The sequence below is a fragment of the Lagopus leucura genome, unplaced genomic scaffold (assembly GCF_019238085.1).
Source record: "Lagopus leucura isolate 7727_CA_CO unplaced genomic scaffold, USGS_WTPT01 Super-Scaffold_100009, whole genome shotgun sequence".
Lineage (NCBI taxonomy): Eukaryota > Metazoa > Chordata > Aves > Galliformes > Phasianidae > Lagopus > Lagopus leucura.
This window is the reverse complement of record NW_024962266.1, coordinates 28341241-28360689: the sequence shown is the minus strand read 5'-3', so window position 1 is coordinate 28360689 and position 19449 is coordinate 28341241. Positions and strand designations below refer to the sequence as shown.

The 19449-nt window shown below is 46.0% G+C and overlaps 1 protein-coding gene across 1 annotated transcript; it reads right to left on the bottom strand.

Moving 5' to 3' along the window:
* Positions 1 to 2207: 2207 nt before the first annotated feature.
* Positions 2208 to 17898, bottom strand: CTH (cystathionine gamma-lyase). The gene is made up of 12 exons (XM_042874088.1): positions 17711 to 17898; positions 14713 to 14794; positions 14131 to 14226; positions 12040 to 12149; positions 10452 to 10583; positions 8709 to 8766; positions 7755 to 7832; positions 6948 to 7100; positions 6593 to 6714; positions 5476 to 5528; positions 3508 to 3646; positions 2208 to 2903 (listed from the first exon to the last, which is right to left on the bottom strand). Exons 1-12 carry the CDS (start codon positions 17858 to 17860, stop codon positions 2877 to 2879), a joined length of 1200 nt encoding a protein of 399 aa, XP_042730022.1. The 5' UTR covers positions 17861 to 17898; the 3' UTR covers positions 2208 to 2876.
* Between the last annotated feature and the right edge of the window lie 1551 nt (positions 17899 to 19449).

Genomic DNA, 19449 nt, shown 5'->3' with positions numbered 1-19449 from the left:
GCCTGCACTCACTGAGCATCATCGTGGAGATGGAAAGTATGCACTTGACATTTCCTACATATATGAGTTTACATAATTATGACAAATAGCAGATTTCAATTACGGCAACTTTCCTGTAAGTAAAAGCTTGCAGTTTCTAAGAACTGTTCTGAGTAATGTGCTGCGGCTCTTGGCTGCGCTGCGACTGGAAAACAAAAAAGCCCTCCATCAAAACACTGCAAATGTGACAGCGGCCAAAAAGCACCAAAAAGAGGTCAAGTTTGGGGAATCCGGGGCTGGGAGGGAGTGCAGGAGCTGTGGGCTCCTCTCACGGCCCCAGCACTGCATGCTGTGCAGGAGCACAGGCAGCAGGGCAGGACAGGTCCCCCACTTCGTTCCTAATGCCATTAGGCCACTCTGCAGCACTCGTCTCCTCTGCCCAGATGCTCTCTAATTGTCCTTGTTCTTAGGGCCAAGCTCTATACAATCATTTTCTGGGGAGCAAATGCAATTTCTCTTCAATAGGAGCGCAGTCTGGGACCCAACATAAAAGAAGAACTTTCCCTTGAAGTGTAATGCAATCTGAAGCCACATGTCCAAAATCTAATCAGAGGATGAAAGTCTCCCTTTTACCTTCAGAGAGAATGTTCTGTGAAACACTGGACAGATCACGATTCACCCACTGAACTCCAGCTCTGCTGGAGTATTTGTCAGACACCCTCACTTATTTTGCCTATTTCAAAGCATTCTCATTTGCTGTCAGTATCCCACCTTTATCACATTTATCACTTAGCTGGTCTCACCACTTGCACCAGGTTCTGTGTCATTTACGGTGTCACGGAATGATTTATTCTGAGACAAATCCATTGCAGAAATGTCCATGGTGAAATACACGTGATGGTTTCCTCGGTCCTCACCTCGGTGGCCTCAGAACTGGCAGTTGGGAAGCTCATTATGTTCTCCAGTTTAAGCAGATTAGAAGAGGTGAGGACTCTATGATGGAGGCATTTGCAGGAGAGCTGGGGAAAGGCCCTGGCTGGCCAGCGGCATCGCCAGATTGCAGCCATGAGAACATTGGCACACAGCACAGCCAATGCATCCGCCGCCCTCTGCCAGGCTCCACCTGGGGCACCTCAGCACTTCTTTTTTTAAATACATATGAAAGACAGCCAAAGAAACTCTATTGTCTCCAGACTATGATCACTTCTTAAGAAGCAAAAACCACTTCTGTGCAAGCCAGCCTCATGTCTTTTCCAGTTATGAAGTTATGAAAAGAAACAAAGAAGGGGAGTGCTTGTCCTCCTCTTGTCATTGCCAAAACACAACAATATAGAGCAGAAGGAAGAGCGAATAACCCACCACAGCTGTATCTTCTGTCTTCCAGGTAGCAAAGCAGATCAATACTTACAAAACTGTACCCATAGTTACATATAAAAAGAATTATTTGCTGATGTCCTTCCCTTGAAATCAATGTCATAATGTCAAATAATGCTTTTATGCTTAGGGTCAAATATATGTATATCCTGACAGCTCAGTAGCAATGTTTATCCTGCTAAAGTCAATGGACAGCTATCTACGATGTCTCACTCTCCTTCCAGACAGGTTAGCAGAGAATGAATCATAATTAACACTTCTAGGGCTAAGATGCAAATGAATGTGTTTCATCTAAACTCGCTTTTGAACAGCTGATGAGAGAGAAGTCATCAAGCAGCATTTCCTATCAGTTCCCATTAGGAAAATGAAAGAGAAGAAAAAGCACAGCCCAGGCCTGGCTGAGAAAGCTGGCTCAGAAAGCTGGTGGGCCTGAGCCCGGCGTGGATGCTGCCAAAGGCCACAGCAGCAGCTCTGTGCAGCACAGCCCTCATTTGCAAATAGGTGCCCTTCTGTGAGTCACTCTCCTGCCCGAGGGAAAGCCTTGCTTGCCTGAACACTGCAGTTAGCATGGTAAGCTGTTACACATCAGAATTCCTATTTCTCGACAGAAGGAGCACAATGCTCATCATCCCCAACACCCTGCTGTGTGCAGGTCACCAGCCAGCAGACCAGAGCCCAGAGCCACATCCAGCCTGGCCTTCAGGGATGGGGCATCCACAGCCTCCTTGGGCAGCCTGTTCCAGTGTCTATCAGTGGTGTCATTTTCCTATAACAGAATTTGAACAGATTGAGGGTCACTTTATCAATTGATCCAGAATGCAAGCAGCATTCCCAAATACCACAACAAGAATATATCAGAGAGATTCAAAGTGTATTTTAATCAGAACAATCCTAACTCTAAAAACCAAATATTAGCACTATTATTATTATATTTTTTTAAGTCAGAGAATCACCTTTATAAAGTTACTACTATTTACTAGGTATTGAATTCTGCTTCAGTATTTCACACAAAAAAACCAGATTTCAGAAGCTCATTTAAAAAAAAAATCTAAATGTTATCAGCAATATTGAGATTAAACTCTTGGATTAGAAGAGACGAGAAGAACACAATTTTGCATCCCAAGGAGCAGAAACAAACCCTACTGAGCTAACACCCCCAAAGCATTAGTAAGGCAAATGAGAAACATCCATCTCCCTGGAGAGGAAATCATGACAGTATTCCTGAGTGTGTCTCATAGCTGCTCTCAAACACAGGTTACTGACCCACCAGTTCCAAAGACAGAGGATTACAGCACAGCAGAAACGGACACAGAGAACAGCACAGGATTCCTATCAAGGTGCAAAGCAATGTACAACCAGAATAGCATGGTACTACAAAGTGACAACTCCCCAGAAATCCAGAGTTTGATTGAATAGATATCAGTTCTCAAAGGTATAGCAAAGAAAAATGTTAGCAATTTAATTTTCTGCATCATCTTCTTTAGATGTTTCAACGTCTAACTTCCAACTTCAGGTTTCAGCTGTCATTTCAGAGCTTTAGGGTCTGGGAGCTGCAATGAGGAGAAATGTGAGATAATTAGGCTGTGCACCTACACTGACCAGGTACCTTTTTTTTTTTCTTTTGCGTAAATAGGACACATTTAAGCACTAGATTTTCTTCATCAGCTGTGCTGGCATATAGAAACATACGTAGTTTCTGATGCTGATTGCTACAGGCATTCCACATCGCCAACTAGAGAAAAACAATACCTTCCTGTCTGTACATACATCAAACTGCTATACATCTGCTACAACTGGTGCAGAATTCACATTCACTTTTACTCCAATTTTACCACAATGCCACCATGCTCTCTGACACACATGACAAACTGGAAGTGCAAGCACTCCTGCCAAGCACTTGGATGACTAATGAATCTCCATTCAGGCTGACTCAAGCTGCTGCAAAGGTTTACATGCACTCCATAAAGTACATTTCTGAGTAACGTAAAAGTTAAGTGAAGCAAGAGTTATGAGGAGTGCTGCACCACTTCATTAACTTACTCCTGAGATTCGGGATAGATGATAAAGGAGTTCACACGTGATTAGTGACAAGGGCAGAGGATTAGAGAGCAAATCCTTTTTAGAGTGGTGGCACTAAGTTCACAAGCAACTTACTGCAGCCTTCAGAGCTTGATCTAGGTCTTCCAGTAAATCTTCTTCATCTTCCAAACCAATCGACAGGCGAATTAATGTATCACTGATTCCAAGAGCTTCTCTCTCTTCTTTAGGCACTGAAGCATGAGTCATGACAGCCCTGCAAGAAAAAGAAAAAAAGCAGATTTCTTTCTAAGATACGTTATTTTTACTGGAAAAAATCAAGGAAACTGATCACCTGCCAGCATTCCCTGTACTTCCAGGAAGACTTTACACCTCTTACATGCCACCTGCTGGATAACCACAGACCGAAAGATTTTGTTGTACGTTGACCTTATGTCAACCGTGGTGAAGCCAGTGGCCTCCATCTCCCGGACTGTCAGGGCAGTATTTCCAAAGAACAGTGACTAAGAAGTGGAGACTTAATAATCTGGAACTGAAATTGAGAAAAACTTTATCACTTCCTTCCAGACGTATGTTAAAATTTCTGGTAAGCAGTATCTGAAAGCTCTACTTTAAGCATGTGGAGAAAGGTTTACATGTACCACCTCCAGCATGAAATCCCCTGACGTGTGTTTTTCACTTCTGGTTCCTCACATCACCTGTCACACTGTGCCATGCAAGTGGAAGACTACTCTCCCCAGCTATGAAGGAAGCTAAGAAGCTGCTTTTCTACGTGCTCAGCTACTGATACCCACTACTTAGCAATTACATTTTGACTGCTTAAGTGTTTAAAGATGCACTCTTATTCTAAAATGAGAAACTGAAATGATTTAACAGATCTTTAGTCCTAACTTCCCATGCATTTTTTTGACTAGCAAATCAGATTTCAGTAAAACAGTCCAATTACAGAAGAATCCTACTAGTAACCCTTCAACCTAGACAGTGGTGCCTAGGTACTACTAAAATCCCCTCCAGTTCTGCTTGGCATGCAGACAGGCTCGGCTCAGTGCAGCGTACTGAACGTGCCCTCTTGTGTAAGCAGCTGGAATGGCAGTGTAGACAAATCCACTCAATTCTACTTGCTCTAAATCACCCTGACTCCTTGGAATTGTTACCATAATATCAAATGGCAGCTAGGTCTCCCAACTAAAACACAAAGTGAGGAAAGTAGCAGCAGTAGTATTGCTGAAAGCAGTGTAAAGGTGCTGCTGAAACGCACAGTGCTTCTGGAATGATTTGCTCAGCAGAGCCAAGAGCTAGTAGGAAATTCCAGCCATGGCCAGTGGCACCTTAGAGTGGTTTTGAGGAAACGGAAAAGCAAGTGTTGATGAATATGCTTGGATATTTATTTAAAATGCAGGTCCAGCTAGAGCCAGGAGAGCCAGTCAAGTAGACAGATCAAGCACAGCACTTGGAGCCATCTCTGCAGTCACTGCATCTCCCCAGCACTGCTCTGGGGCAGCTCCCATGGGCTGCTCCCACTCCTTCTCTCTCCACAGTGCACTCAGGAGAGCCTACGGAATGCAAGTGGGCAGTGCCAGTTTGCATAGGCGCAGAGACCACAAGTGCAGAACAGTTTAGCTTTGACAGGACAGAGACATGTACACTATTTAAACCACATGCACTTTTTCCTCCCCTTTTGATACGTTTGCTGTTGAGATTTTTGTAACAGGTGATTCTGGAAGAATCTCACAGCAGAAAAGAGCTGCAGCTGCACCCAACAGATGGGTGACCAACATCCAGAGCCTGGGCAGGGAGGTGGAACCTTCCAGGCCTCAACCCCATTGCAGCAACAAAGACATCTGCACTGCCACAGGTCTGCACACCCTGCTCAAACCAGCCTATCTTCCTATTTTCACAGAAGTCATTCATTTCTGGAGAAGTCACTGTCTTTTGTGTTACACAACACGCTATTCCTGGATGACAACTGTATGCAATCTATCTTAGCTTTGTATACGAGAACGGCTTAGAACTCCCACAAAAATAGTTCAGGAATTTTGTTACTCTGCAGCTTTTGTAGGATTGTTAAGATGAAGAATGACTTACGGAAGCTCTGCTAAGCTTTCATATCCTCCCAGGCTCTCAGCCAGCGTGAACACCTACAGGGAAACAGTAAACAGAAGTTAACACAAAAAGCTTAAGTTTATGAATGCTTAGAAATAGACAGTGAAAGTAAAAGGAACTTCCATTTTTCAGTGAAAGTAAAAGGAACTTCCATTTTTAGTACTTGTCATTTTTCCCTAGGGTTTTCGACAGTAACTTCTGCATTTTAAGAAGTATTAGGTATAAAAAGGAGAAAATTACTCTTAGTAGTTAAGAGCCATTAAGGTTTGAAACAGACTTCACTTTGAAACAGCTCTGAAGAACTGCAGATGCAAAACTGAAATATGCCCATGCTGAGAAAACGTAACTCAGGATTAGTCTCTGTGTGGCACAGCACAGCCAGCAGAGCAGGAGAGAAAATAAACAACATTAGGGCACAGAGCCTGCCTGGGCACCAAGAGCTTTCATTCTGTTCTGAAGAAGGACAGAGCAGGCTGCCTCAACAAAGCCAAACTCGCATCCAAAAGATTTCAGTTAAGGTTTAAGTGATGATAACCTGCCCTTACATATTCTTCTTCCACCATCAGCATCACACATCTATTTTCACATATCACACCTAGGCTTTCCAAGCTGCCAGAAGGCAAATTTGATGGTGGGGAGCAGGGATGGAAATTAAGATTCTTCCCATAAAGCTGCACTGTTTTTTCTACTCATTCCTTGTGTCTGAAGGTTCATTGAGCATTTTGAAAAACAGCCTGACAAGTGCTTTGAAATATAACAGTAGTATTGCACCAGCCACTCTGCCTTCAAACACTGGAGCCAATTACAAAAGGCCAGCTCTTGGTTAGAAGCAGTGCCTGGGCTAACCTGGAGATGTTACACCACGTTGTGTAAACAGACACCTCAAATGAGCTGAAATATCCTTTTCTTCCCTCTCATTAGTGTCTCATTTATGCGCAATCTATTATTTAGAGATGGTTACACCCAAAATAAATTAGGAGCTTTAAAAAGTACAGAGGAAGACTCTCCCTGCCTCAAGAAAAAACCCTTGCTTCCGTCATCACACTCAGAAGGACAGGTTCAGCTCACTTTAAGGCAGAGAGCATTTGCCATCATTTACCTTTATGCTCTTCAGAAAGATGGTAGCATGTTGGAGATTCCCTTTAATGTAAAACGACAGCATCCCAGGGCAGCCAGTGCACTGCCTCTTGACCAGCTCGTGCTGAGGGTGGGAAGGCAACCCTGAAATACGAAGGAGCTGCCGTCAGTTAATTACCATCACATCAAAGAGTACAGCAGCTCACCCTGAACTGCATCAAATATCCTTCTGATGGGAAGGAATGTGAAGCCCATTGCCAAGACACCTAACCATGAGTCATCAGACGCGAAGGCTGCACAAGTGGCACGTAGCAGTGCAGCACCCAAACCCTGCCTCGCTCCAGAACACGACCTGCTCTGCAGTGCTGCCAACCTACCAGGGTAAATGACTTTCTCCACTCGGGGATTGGACTCAAGGAATCGACCCACAGCCAAAGCGTTGCTGAAGTGTTGCTTCATCCGCAGCTGCAGAGTCTTCAAACCCCGGTTGCACAGGTAGCAGTCAAAGGGAGATGGAATGGCTCCAAGAGCTGTGGGAATTGAAACACAAAACCACACATGAAACAAAGAGGGGTTTTGCTGTTGTTTTTGCATTTGTTTGTTTGTTTGAGTGAAACTACACTCCACATTTCCCACAGTTCTTAAGTATCAATAAGACACAAGTAAAGACATCTGATGTGATCTGTTCCACACACATGGGAAGCCAATTAGTGAGATAAAATAACACACTGAAGACTTGTGCATGGAATTTATTAAGTACAATGCACCTTTACTCCTTCTGTTGTAGAGAGGACACTGCACAGAAATTTGTTCGTTACAATTAAGAAGCAGTAAAATCATTAAAACTCACATCAGAGGATAGTTTTAAAAAAAAATCAAATACAGTTAGCATGAATTAGATAAACTTAATTAAATATGGGAAGGTTTGCAAAACTTTTTGTGAGTGAAGTCAGGTAAATGTAGGAAAAGTTTATTCTCTTTCTGCCACAGGCTTAGGCCAAACCTGAAGTGAGACCTGGCAGAGCCATGCCCCATGTAACTGCAGGCACTGCACATTTGGGCTGCTCTGCATCTGATGCTTTCTGGATGTGCCACACACTTGTGTGCACACATATGCTTCGTAGCATGAGCTGGTACATCACAATACAATATATTTAAGGTTATTTCCTATATTGACTACTTACAGCCTTGTAAGAATTTGAGCCTTTCGTACAGATCATCACAATTTACTGAAACGAGCCCCATTACAACATCACTGTGCCCTAAAAATGCAAGAACAGAAGGAGAAAGTTAGCCACTTTATCTACCCTGGGGTTCTCCACAAACCCTCTCTTTTCTCAGTCTTGGTGCTAAGATAGTCCCATTTTGGCAATACACTGGATTCCTTCACACTACAGCTGCCCTTGCGGTGCTGTCACATGGAACAGAAGCAGATTTCCACGTGATCTGAAGTGAGGGTCAGCAACACGCTCTGATGCACACCCTGCTCGTACCCCAGCTCCCACCGCGTGCTGCAGTGAGCTGCCAAGAAGCAGGACTTCGTTCAGCCACCAGCGAGCTCCCACAGAGCAGCAGCCAAGCAGAAAACTTCCACTTCAATCTGCACCACAAGCAGACGTGCTCACAGCACAGCTGTTACAGCTGGGCTACCTCTTAGTCTGGATCGTATGGGAAACAACACAGCAAATGTGCTTCTGAACAGGCTCCAGCACTGACACATAAAACCTGCCTTAACCTTCGGTATCATGTCCAGCAGCTATCTCATACTGAAGGCTCACTTTTGGTTTTATGGCTCAGTGCATGTGCATGGTGCATTTCCAAAGGCCACTTTCGGCTTCTCCTTGCTCAAGAGTGTTTGGGACACTGTAAGACCAGCTGAGCTGGGCAAGAGCCCAAGTTTGAAAAAGACAAAGCAAACCATCTGGATTCCATCGCTGTGCAAACCATGTTTGCACAACGTCGCTTGTTGGTGCTAATAGCAGCAGCTACTACCTGTGGATTTATCCATGGCAAGGGGGAGTTTAAAAGCATCCATGAGACATGGAAGTGGTTCAAGAGGTGAGAGCAGAAAGGCTCTCAGGTAATGTTTAAATGGCTTTTATGTAATAGCCTGGGCTGTGTTGAACCCAAGCACTCACCATTCATGTACTTGGTTGCAGAATACATACAGATGTCAGCTCCCAGGGACAAAGGACGCTAACAAGAAACGAGACAAATCTGAATGAAACAAGTGTGTCTTACATACTCCACAAGTTCATACTTACGAAAGAAAAACCAGTTATGTTGCTTAGCTGAGGCTGGGCTAAGTAATGCTGCCTTAAGCCTATCTCCTTAGAAAAGGAAGGCCTCCACACTAAGCGGAGATATGCTCAGTTCTCCAGAAACCCACATTGCTGCTGCTGCACTGCAAGGACTGCTGAACACCTGAGGAAAGCACCAAAGGTGTTCACCAGGTCTCCCTTCCCTGGTGTGCTCAGCTTCCTGCCCAGGAGCCTCGTTCAGGCGAGAGGCAAACCAAGGCTACGTTGGGCAAGAAGTTATGAACTTTTTTTTTCCATTAGTGCCTAAGTAAAGGACTTTATGTGTATAACATAAACAGATTATAAAGACTGGAGAGTACTAATACATTACAAGGTGACAAAGCAAGCAGATTTAGAATAAAAGAGTGCTGCTGTCAGCTGAAGCACGTAAGTCTACGGCAGGAACATGGATAATGTGCATTCCCATTGCACAGCCAAGAGAACAGTAGCATAAACACCAGTGCCTCTTATACTCAATACTACTGTATAAATCACTCTAAAATTATGATTTTCTTAGTACACTCAGGAGTCTGGAGGAGTTTAAAGACGTTACCTATTATGCTTAGTGGGCTTAATCATTACTGACTCTCTCTGAGGACCAATCCAATAAAATATACATTAACTAGCTTACATACACAGATGCTGACTTTTCTCCTTTCATGCAAATCTTTCAACAGTAAAATAAATAAAAGGAAAAGAAAATCTTTGGTATATGCAAGACAAGCTCAAGAGCTGCTCTAGCTAAGCATTAACACTTTCTGTAGAGCTCTCTTAATTTATAATGACCTCAGTGTCCTTAATAAAAAATAAAGACACCGTCCGTACTTGCACTCAAAAAGTTCTCTGTAGACCTAAAACATGAGGGATTTGTTTGATCTCCAGGGAAATACATGGAGATACTTCTAGCCCACGTTGAGATGAACAAGACTTTGAAGTTCATTATTTAGAAGCAGTTTTAGAGTTTTAAAATTGCCTTTACTTCCTGTATTCTAGTTGTAAAAGCAGAAAAGTTGTACCAGTTGTCCAAGGTTAAAAAAAAAAACACAAACCTAAGCCATCTGTTCATCAGAATATTGATGAAAAAGTCAACTTTAACACCTGAAAGACAGTTAAAATCTTCTGCTTCATTTAACCCTTATCTCCACTTCCTTTTTGGAACATCAAATGGTTCAAAACAGATCCCAGCAGCATGTGCAAAAGAATTGGTAGAAAAAAGGCAAAGATGGAAAACAGTCCATTTTTCAATAGGCCTATTAGGGTTCCCATCAGTTAGATCCACAAAACACAAGACATATGAATGACAGAGAAGCCTTCCTCCCAATGGCTCAACTTACTTCCTTGATTGCATAAGCACAATTACTCAACCTGTGAGCTATGTTGCTTCTGTTGGTGTCATACTGGTATATAGCTAGCTATAAAATATTCTGCATGCCATCTCTGCTAAATTATAAACAACTGGTGCATTGCTTGTATTTAGAGGCAATTTTACAGTACACATGTCAAAACCACAGTTTCCATTCAAAAAGGCATCTTTGAAGACACTGAAATGCTGGGGAAACTACAAAGAAAGCGAGCACTTACCTGGAAATATGCAGACATAAAACTGTTGTCTACTGCCAGCAGAATGTCTTTGTGCTTATGGACCACATCAGCACAGCCCTGAATATCAATGACCTTCATCATGGGGTTTGTGGGCGTTTCAATCCAAACAAGCTGTAGTAACACAACAATACCAAACATCATCTACAGTGCTGGTGACAAGGCATGCACTGCACAGTGCCAAAACCTTTCCCATCTTCTATGTATTTTTAAAGGTACCCGTCTAAAAACCTACCAAAGCAGGAGTATCCAGGCTTCTCTCTTCACAAATAAACACAAGGTACTGTTACCACCATTTAACATCACCATCTGTATCATTTGGGACAATTTTACTACTATCAGTTCCACCATCACAAGTACTAGGTATTTACTGTAAGAAGCAATTCAGAAGTTGTAAGTACGTGCTTTTACAGGTTATCTTGTGGAGTGTCAGCTCCTGATGCAGGTTTGCAGAGTGAAAATCAGTTGTGATTACTAAAGATGACTTAATGACTTAAATGATTTAGTGAGGGTTGTTAGAGTTGGGGCAGTATGGTTAGGTTGCGGTTGGACTTGATGATCTTGATGATCCTTTCTATGATTCTAAGAAAGGTGGGACTTCTTGGAAGAGACAGCATTCTCCCCAGGGATAACTGACACGTGAGAAGAGCACCAAACCGTTTGGAAATGTAAGTGCTTTGCATCTGAAGAATGCCTGACACAACCAGAAGAAAACCTTTAAGCCCAAGAGAAACTGTTACTGTTCCAAAGCACTGCTTATCCATTTTCATATCATGCTTACAATGTCATTAACTACTCCTCCCTCCCCTCAAAGAAGAAAAAAAGCTAGATTTTGAACACTAATACAGGTATCAGAAAAGGCTTCTTTCTCTTCCTCGATAGAAGGCAACACATTTCTCTGAACAAACCCTTATTGCTAAGGGATGTTCTCCTATTTCTAATCTTAAAGCACTTTGGACAAGAAATTGGACAAGAAATTGTCCAATTTTTCAATGCTTCCTGGAGACTTCAGAAAGTGAAAGTCCAGGCACTGCATTTGTTTTATTTTATACAGTAAATAAAAGCCCATCATAGGGCCGGTTACAATCCCTGCACTGTCAGCCTAGGAAACAGGCAGACACTCAAGGCTCACATGAGAATGCTCCTGGGTCACAACAGACAGGAGGCCAACCACCAACTGCTATCTAGAGGAAATCTAGTCTAAGTTATTGCCAATTAAACAACTTTCCTCCCCACTGTCCTGAGGGCAACTTCTCTCCTTTGTGTGATGGAGCACCTGCTCCCCCTATTCCGTCCTCCTTCTCAGATCTTGGTGTTCCCTCTGTTGTTTCCTACTCTTTTTCCCCTCCTCTCTCCCCCCAGGGCCTTTGCTCTCAGAGGCACTGCTGACCTCAGTGCCAGGCTCAGCTTTGCACTGTGGTGGTCCCATTGCAGCTGTGCCCTGACCCCTTCCCACAGAGACCACACCTGAGCCTTTCTAACACAAAACCTTTCCACGTACACCCCATCCAGCAGTAACATCAATGAAGTTATTAAAGGACATTAAGCAGGTAAGCTCTCTCTCTCCTACCTTTGTCTCAGGTGTAATTGCAGCTTCCAGGCATTTCAATTTTGTACAGTCCACAAAAATTACTTTTAAACCCATTTTCATGGCTATTCGCTGGAAGTATCTGTTTGTACCTTTAGAAAAGGAAAAGACAGAGACAGAATGAAATAGCGTTTTCAAGTTTCCTTCACTGATCTCCAGCCTCCTCTTTGCACCCATGGAAGTCAAGACTTCACACTTCCATGCCGCACATTACAAATGGCAGATCAGTACACTGTTACTTCTAAGAATTCTGAAGATTGCTGTGTTTTTAAACACCATGGAAAAGTAATAACGGGAAGGTGGAACCACACAAATTAAGAAGTACTTTCATTCAACAGCTGCTCTTTTTTTCAGTTGGAAAATGAAACAAACGAAGCGCTTTGGCTGCAGCCCAAAACATGCACCCATGGTCAGCCCTGAGCCTCCTGCCTCCTCCCACTGAAACTCACTCCCCTGGAACACACTGTATGCAGTATCTCTGCCTTTTGCTCCTCTTCTGCTGTGTCAAACAATGGATCTGCATGCATAGTTTAATCACATAAACATACAGCAGACAACTGTGACCTACAGCCCCATTTTGTTTGCCCGCCTCTCACTTTTCTCCCAGCACTTTGCTACGCACTGTTCCAGTCTTTATATCACCTTTCCTCCACCCCAGTTACAGTAACTTTGCACTTCCAAAGTTTTCCTTCTATTTAACAAGCCTAATCAAAAACCTGGGAGAAGAATCAAGAGGAAGATGCGAGCTGCTGTTTTCTCATATTTCCATTAAATAATAATGTATTAAGGAACAGAATACAGAGATTCCTCCTTCTTGTCTTCGAAGCCTTTCAGCGAAGAGCTTAAGGCAGGAAAAAGCACCAACTACCCATCACAGAACCATTCTGGTCGGAAAAGCCCTCTGAGCTCCCCAGTCCACCCCCCATGCCCACATCCCTCAGTTCCACATCCCACAGCTCCGAACACCCCAGGGATGCTGACCCCACACCCCCACCCCCTGGGCAGACTGGATGGTGTTACAGCTCAAACACTGCCCTCAGCCTGCCCACATCCCTCTGTATGACATTCCCACCTCAGGCAGACAATTAAACAATAGGCATACAACATATTGACTGCTTGGGTTAAAAATTAATTCACTGGGTCTGCCAAGATCATTTAACCTTTATTCACTTATGACAAGACAGCAGCTGCCCTCTTGTCGTAACAGCACAGGAATTACAGGATTTGATTTTATACAAACACTGCATGAGTGATATTGTTTTTCCAGAAAGTACTTGTATTTCTACAATAAACTATACACTATATTCTCTCATACTGTTGGAGGCTTATTCAAGCATAGGAAATTGTCACACAGGCTGCAAATTCCACAAACACAACCCACAGAGAAGTTGCCTTGCAGCAGTCTTACATGCTCTTAATAACAGTGCACCCTATAAACCCTTTGATATATACATATTTTTAGCATTTTTCTTGCAACCCTGATTACCACAAGCTCAGCTGATCTAGCACACACAGAACCTCTATCCTAATCAAGAAGGATTCTTACAAAACTCAGGTCCAAACTAGAGCTACAACATTAAGAAAAGCTAGCAGAGAAGGTATCTGGAGCAAAAAGCTTATGCAAGTTCACAGCCTAATAGTGGACTGCATTCAGAAGACACAGCCAGAGTAGATACAAAACTGGGTGTTCAGGGAAGACAACAGTACAGTTTTCTCAAACAGTCCAGCCTGAACACTGGTTGGTAAAGGGTCAAGCCCAGGAAAGGAACGGCACAAAAAAGCAAGCTGGAAAGCTGTGCAATGTTGGACTGCCAATAAGTCTGTGCAAAGCTAGGATATCACTATTTTCCCCTCACTGCAGCATACATTACTAGCCAGTGAAGCATTCACATTGTGCAGCAGCCTTTCAATGTCTGAATTTCTAACACCAAACTCGGGGAGGAGTATTCTGTCTTCTCATGAAGTGAAAGGGTTTTGAAGAAAAGTAATTTAAATCCAGAAGGTTCACGAGAAATGCCAATAGATACATTTAATTGGGAGTGACAATCAAAAACACATTTGCATCTTACTTACCTCCATAGACATCATCCATACAGATAATTGTATCTCCTGCCTTTAATAGGTGAATAATATTCATAGTAGCAGCTAAGCCAGAAGCATAGGCCAAAGCTAAAAAAGAAAAGAGGGGCAGAGAGATCATATTTTAATAAGATGCAAACCTGTCAAACTTGCCTTTGCTTTCTTTACTTTGCTTCTGAAGCGAACCTGTTGTATCACCCTCACCTATGCTGTCTCCCTCTCTAAGCAGCTTCACTAGAAGTATACAAGGTGTGACCCTCCATGAGCATTGCAGCAGCTGCTGCCCAGCTCATCCTCACATCACCAAATTCAGTGCTGCAATACAAGGATGAGTTCATAACAGGAGATGTGTTATGCACTACACAAAGTAAGAAGCAAAGGCTTTGTACAAGGACTAGAGATCGAGCTGGGCTGCCCTGGGGGAGAAGTGCAGAGCAGCTCTGCCCATTGCTAGCCATCACTGGCCACTGCTGGTGGCAGCCCACTGTCCTCATCTCTCCAGGTTACAGCTACTACAACCATCATCACAAGATGCACGTGCTGCCAACCTCCTCAAGAAAAGCACAAATTGCTTACAGTATTTTGCTCCATCCAGCACAGCCACAGCCTTCTCCAGGCAGGTTCGGGTAGGGTTTCCACACCGGCTGTAATCATAACCCTGTCATGAAGGGAAGAAACACATTTAACATCAGAGGAAGCAGTGAGAATGCTCTGGATGATGACAGTAACAATTCTGGGTTTCTTAACAGGCCGTCACTCTTGGCACTGAGGTCATACACTCACCTTTTCCAGTGACAGTGGGCTGCCGTTCTGGCTGCGCCAAGCTGTTCACCCAACATCCACTGGGATCCATCCTTCCTACCTTGTGAGTTTCTACTTGCTGTTAAACCCCCACAAGCCATGACAAGACATTTACTTGAGCTTTACCTGAATTTAGACAGTGCAGACTTTCACAGAATCATAGCACCACAGAACTGTTTGAGTTGGAACAACCCATTTAAAAGCCATCTGGTCCCACTCCCTCCACAGCTCCATAGGTGCTCAGATTCCATCCCCTGACCTTGGGTGTCTGCAAGGATGGGCACCACTGCCTTTCTGGGCATCCTGCGCCAGTGTCTCCTCCCTTAGTGTAAAGAACTTCTTCCTTATATCCAATCTAAATCTCTTCTAGTGTGACACCACTTCCCCTTGTCCTGTCACAACAGACCCTGCTCACCAGACTGTCCCCCTCCCCTTCCAGCTGCTTCCTTGCCCCAGGAGATACTGAAAAGATACTGACACAGTTTGTGCTAAGTGACCCTGGAGCAAAAAGCTCACAGTGCTTTACAGCTCAGAGCTGTGAGACCACAGCATGTTTAAGTGTCGGGCAACTTAAACTAAAGCTTTAATTCATTAAAATTTAGGCTGCTGCTGATTGGCTAAAACACAGCCTGTATCCCAAGGAGTAAAGAACAAATTCCCCATTCTTTGAAGAACCTTTGATCTAGACAGCAACACTGCTCTCTGATTAACTGCCTTGTTGTAGCAATTATCCAAGCAGATGCTAATTACACTGTTTTGAGTTAATGAACCTGAAAGCAAATTATTCACCCCAAACTGCACTGGGACGCCTAGGGCCCAGCCCAATGCAAGGACAAGCACCCTCCACTCCGGTGACTCTGCAGGAAGCAGCCTGTGTCTGTCAGACCCAAAACTGTGTAGTCTGAGCTTGACCACATACCCATGAAATAACACTGCAACGACAACCTGTGATCACCTGAGCGGCTGCCAGAAATGCTTGTGTACTCAAGACCAGGAATGAAATGACTCCAAAGGGTCTTCCAAGCCTGTTGATGGACATCCCTCACCTGAGGATGGTTCCTAGAAGAACACCAAGGGAGGACCCATGCCTATCCATGTTCTCCTGTTTTTTATAGATTCCCACCTCTGGCCACTTCTGGAGAGAAGGCCCTGCTGGGACACAGTTCCTACCAGAGTGGCACACCTTATCACCAAGGCGCCAACAAGTGCCTATCTGCACCAGATACAAAGTTCTTAGAAGCTCAAATGTTCCCTGGCACGTGACCATGCCAAGGTCTACCTTTCTGCACAACAGCTTTATACGAATAATGGCCAAAAAAATCAACAACACGAACATGCATGTGCTGCAATGTTCCAGGAATCTGGAGGGCCATCTTGGTATTTGCATGTGTACAGGAATTCTGTTTAATGACGATCTCATCAGGAATCTTGCTGAGCTTCCTGCAGGACCACTGTGGCATCGATACACAGCACTGCATGACTTCCCCGTGACCTTCAGCACCTACTCTTAACTAACTAAAGTGTTGCTCTGCCTGAGTGATTCCACACAGCATCAGAGATCACAAGACAAATTCCAACTGCCCGAGCAGCAAAGTGTGACATCCTGCCCTGAGATCTGGAATAAGCACTGCTTTGTGGTCTGCACACTGGTGTTACTTCCCTCACACACGCATGTGGCCATCAGAAACCTCACAACAGAATCACAGAATGGCCATGGTTGGAAGGGACCCCAAGGATCATGAAGCTCCAACCCCCTGCCACATGCAGGGCCACCAACCTCCACATTTCACACCAGCCCAGGCTGCCCAGGGCCCCATCCAACCTGGCCTTGAACACCTCCAGGGATGGACGGGGCATCACAGCCTCTCTGGGCAGCTGTTCCAGCACCTCAACACTCTCTCTGTAAAGAACTTCCCCCTGCCATCCAACCTCAATCTTCCCTCCCTCAACTTCAAACCATTTCCCCTTGTCCTGCAGTTATCTACCCTTTCAAAGAGTTGATTCCCCTCCTGTCTGTAGGCTCCCTTTAGGTACTGAAAGGCTGCAATGAGGTCACTCCACAGCCTTCTCTTCTCCAGGCTGAACAAGCCCAGCTCCCTCAGCCTCTCTTCACAAAGGAGCTGCTCCAGTCGCCTGATCATCTTTGTGCTCTCCTCTGGACCCTCTCCAACAGCTCCCTGTCTTTGCTGTACTGAGGCTCCAGACCTGGACACAGTACTGCAGAAAGTTCAGTCGTTCAATGTAAATGCTGCCGGTGCTTCATAAAATGCAATGGAATATTTACTTGATCTGGAAGGTCAACGGAAGTGGCCTCTTACAAAATCTGGGCAAACGAGCAAGTACTCTGCTCGGGTCTACCGGCAAAGTTGAATGTGGTATCACAGAGCTCAAGAGAGCTGCACAAAGCATCCACGAGATGTGAGAAAAGCACGTGGCACGGCACGGCACGATGCAGAACACGGCACCTTTTATCGCAGCGGCTCCCTCGGTGACACATGGGCTAAATCAGGATGTCCCACACGCCGCGAGACCTACAGGCTGCGCACGGCGGCCGCACGCTGACTGCGCGCAGCGGATCCCCGCTCCCGGCTCCCGCCCCGCAGCTTGCGGCGCCGAGCCCGGCAGGGGGCGGCCGGTCCGTCCCGGCACGGCTGATGAAATCGCCCTCTCCGAGCCCAGCGCGGCGCTCACCGCCCGCAGATCCCTCCGGGGAGCGCGGCTCGGATCAACCCGGAGCCGCATTCCGACCCCGCGCGGCCCCGCCCGCACTCACCGCGTGCTCGCCGGGCGCCTGCTGCTTGAACGTGGTGGAGAGCGAGACCGGCGGCACCAAGGCGCCCGAACGCCACTGCTCGGGCTCCTGCCCGGCGTGGATGGCCTGCGTGCCGAAGTGCGCGAAGGGCTGCAGGTAACCTCGCTCCATGACCGCGATCCGACCGCCGGCGCTCCGGCCCCGCGCAGCCTCCCAGTCCTTCACGGCCGCGGCTCCGCCCGGGGGCACGGCGCAGGAGGGGCGTCGCCGCCCCCCGCCATTGGCTCCGAGCCGCCGGGCAGCGCCCTCGCCGCGGGGCGGGGCAGCGGAGTTGGGCCGGGCTCGGGTCGGGGCTGGGCGCCGTGCGGCGGGGCTGGGAGGAGCGGGTGCGGAGAGCTGCGGCTGTAGAGGATGCGCGCTTAAAACGCAGAACGAGCTGCGCTTTTCCTCAGCTCCTCTTCTGTTTCCAGCGCGGTTTGCGCTGGACCGGGAGGAACAAGTGCTGGAGCTGCTCCGTGTGCTGCGCTGGGCACGTGGCGGGGCGACATAGCAGCACCCAGCTCCTGCACGGCCTCGTGTGCACAGCATGACAGGAAAGTCCCCCAAAAAGCCATTTCAGAAGTGCTGCCATAAAATATGACTGCTCTGTGGGCCGAATACAGCAGCTTGCATCTTGAGTACTGTGTCCAGGTCTGGAGCCCCAGTACAGCAAAGACAGGGAGCTGTTGGAGAGGGTCTAGAGAGCACAAAGACGGTCAGGGGGCTGGAGCAGCTTCTTTATGAAGAGAGGCTGAGGGAGCTGGGCTTGTTCAGCCTGGAGAAGAGAAGGCTGCGGGGTGACCTCATTGCAGCCTTTAGTATCTAAAGGGAGCCTACAAACAGCAGGGGAGTCAAATCTGTGAAAGGGTTGATAACTGCAGGACAAGGGGAAATGGTTTGAAGTTGAGGGAGGGAAGATTGAGGTTGGATGGCAGGGGGAAGTTCTTTACAGAGAGAGTGTTGAGGTGCTGGAACAGCTGCCCAGAGAGGCTGTGATGCCCCGTCCATCCCTGGAGGTGTTCAAGGCCAGGTTGGATGGGGCCCTGGGCAGCCTGGGCTGGTGTGAAATGGGGAGGTTGGTGGCCCTGCATGTGGCAGGGGGTTGGAGCTTCATGATCTTTGAGGTCCCTTCCAACCCTGGCCATTCTGTGATTGAGGATGGAAAATGACAGGCATGTAGGTGAAAGCATTGCCCACATTCCTCCCATAGCACTGTGTGCAATAGGGGACAGCTGCTGAGGGGCCCGGTGACCACCGGGGAATGGCAGCACTGCACAGCCCCAGCGCATCGGCTGATGTGCCCAGCTGAACTCACACAGCCCAGAACTCAGTGCTTCTGGTTGCAGACGGCTTCTCTTACACTCCAACCTGGACTTTATTTATTTTTATATAAATTGAGGCAAATTGAGTCTTTTGTGGCTGTTGTTGGAGCATGCTGTGCTGCTGACGTACAGCTCTTTGGGTGTTCTTGCTTTCACAGGCCCTCATCCTCCTATCCCCCATCAGAAGGCTGAAGCACTTTGCTGAGTAAATATATAAAGGAACTCTGCGGATGGCTCAGTCCCATGGATTGGCGTGGGAAACATGAGAAAACTGCTCATGCTTTTCTTTCTTTTTAGCAGGAAGATGCAGGCAGTTCCGAGGTGCTTCAGGACAGCACCAGCCCTACAGCAAAGAGAATTACTCCTTCATTGAGATAGTCATGGAGGCTACGATGTCTT

Bases quoted from the DNA above. Each gene is read 5' to 3' on its own strand.
- CTH (XM_042874088.1), bottom strand. From the start codon at position 17,860: ATGGAGCGAGGTTACCTGCAGCCCTTCGCGCACTTCGGCACGCAGGCC. The intron at 14,795-17,710 runs GTGAGTGCGGGC...CCTTCATGACAG, and splicing joins AGGCGCCCGGCGAGCACGCG to GGTTATGATTACAGCCGGTG. The intron at 7,833-8,708 runs GTGAGTGCTTGG...TTGCATTTTTAG, and splicing joins TGCAACCAAGTACATGAATG to GGCACAGTGATGTTGTAATG.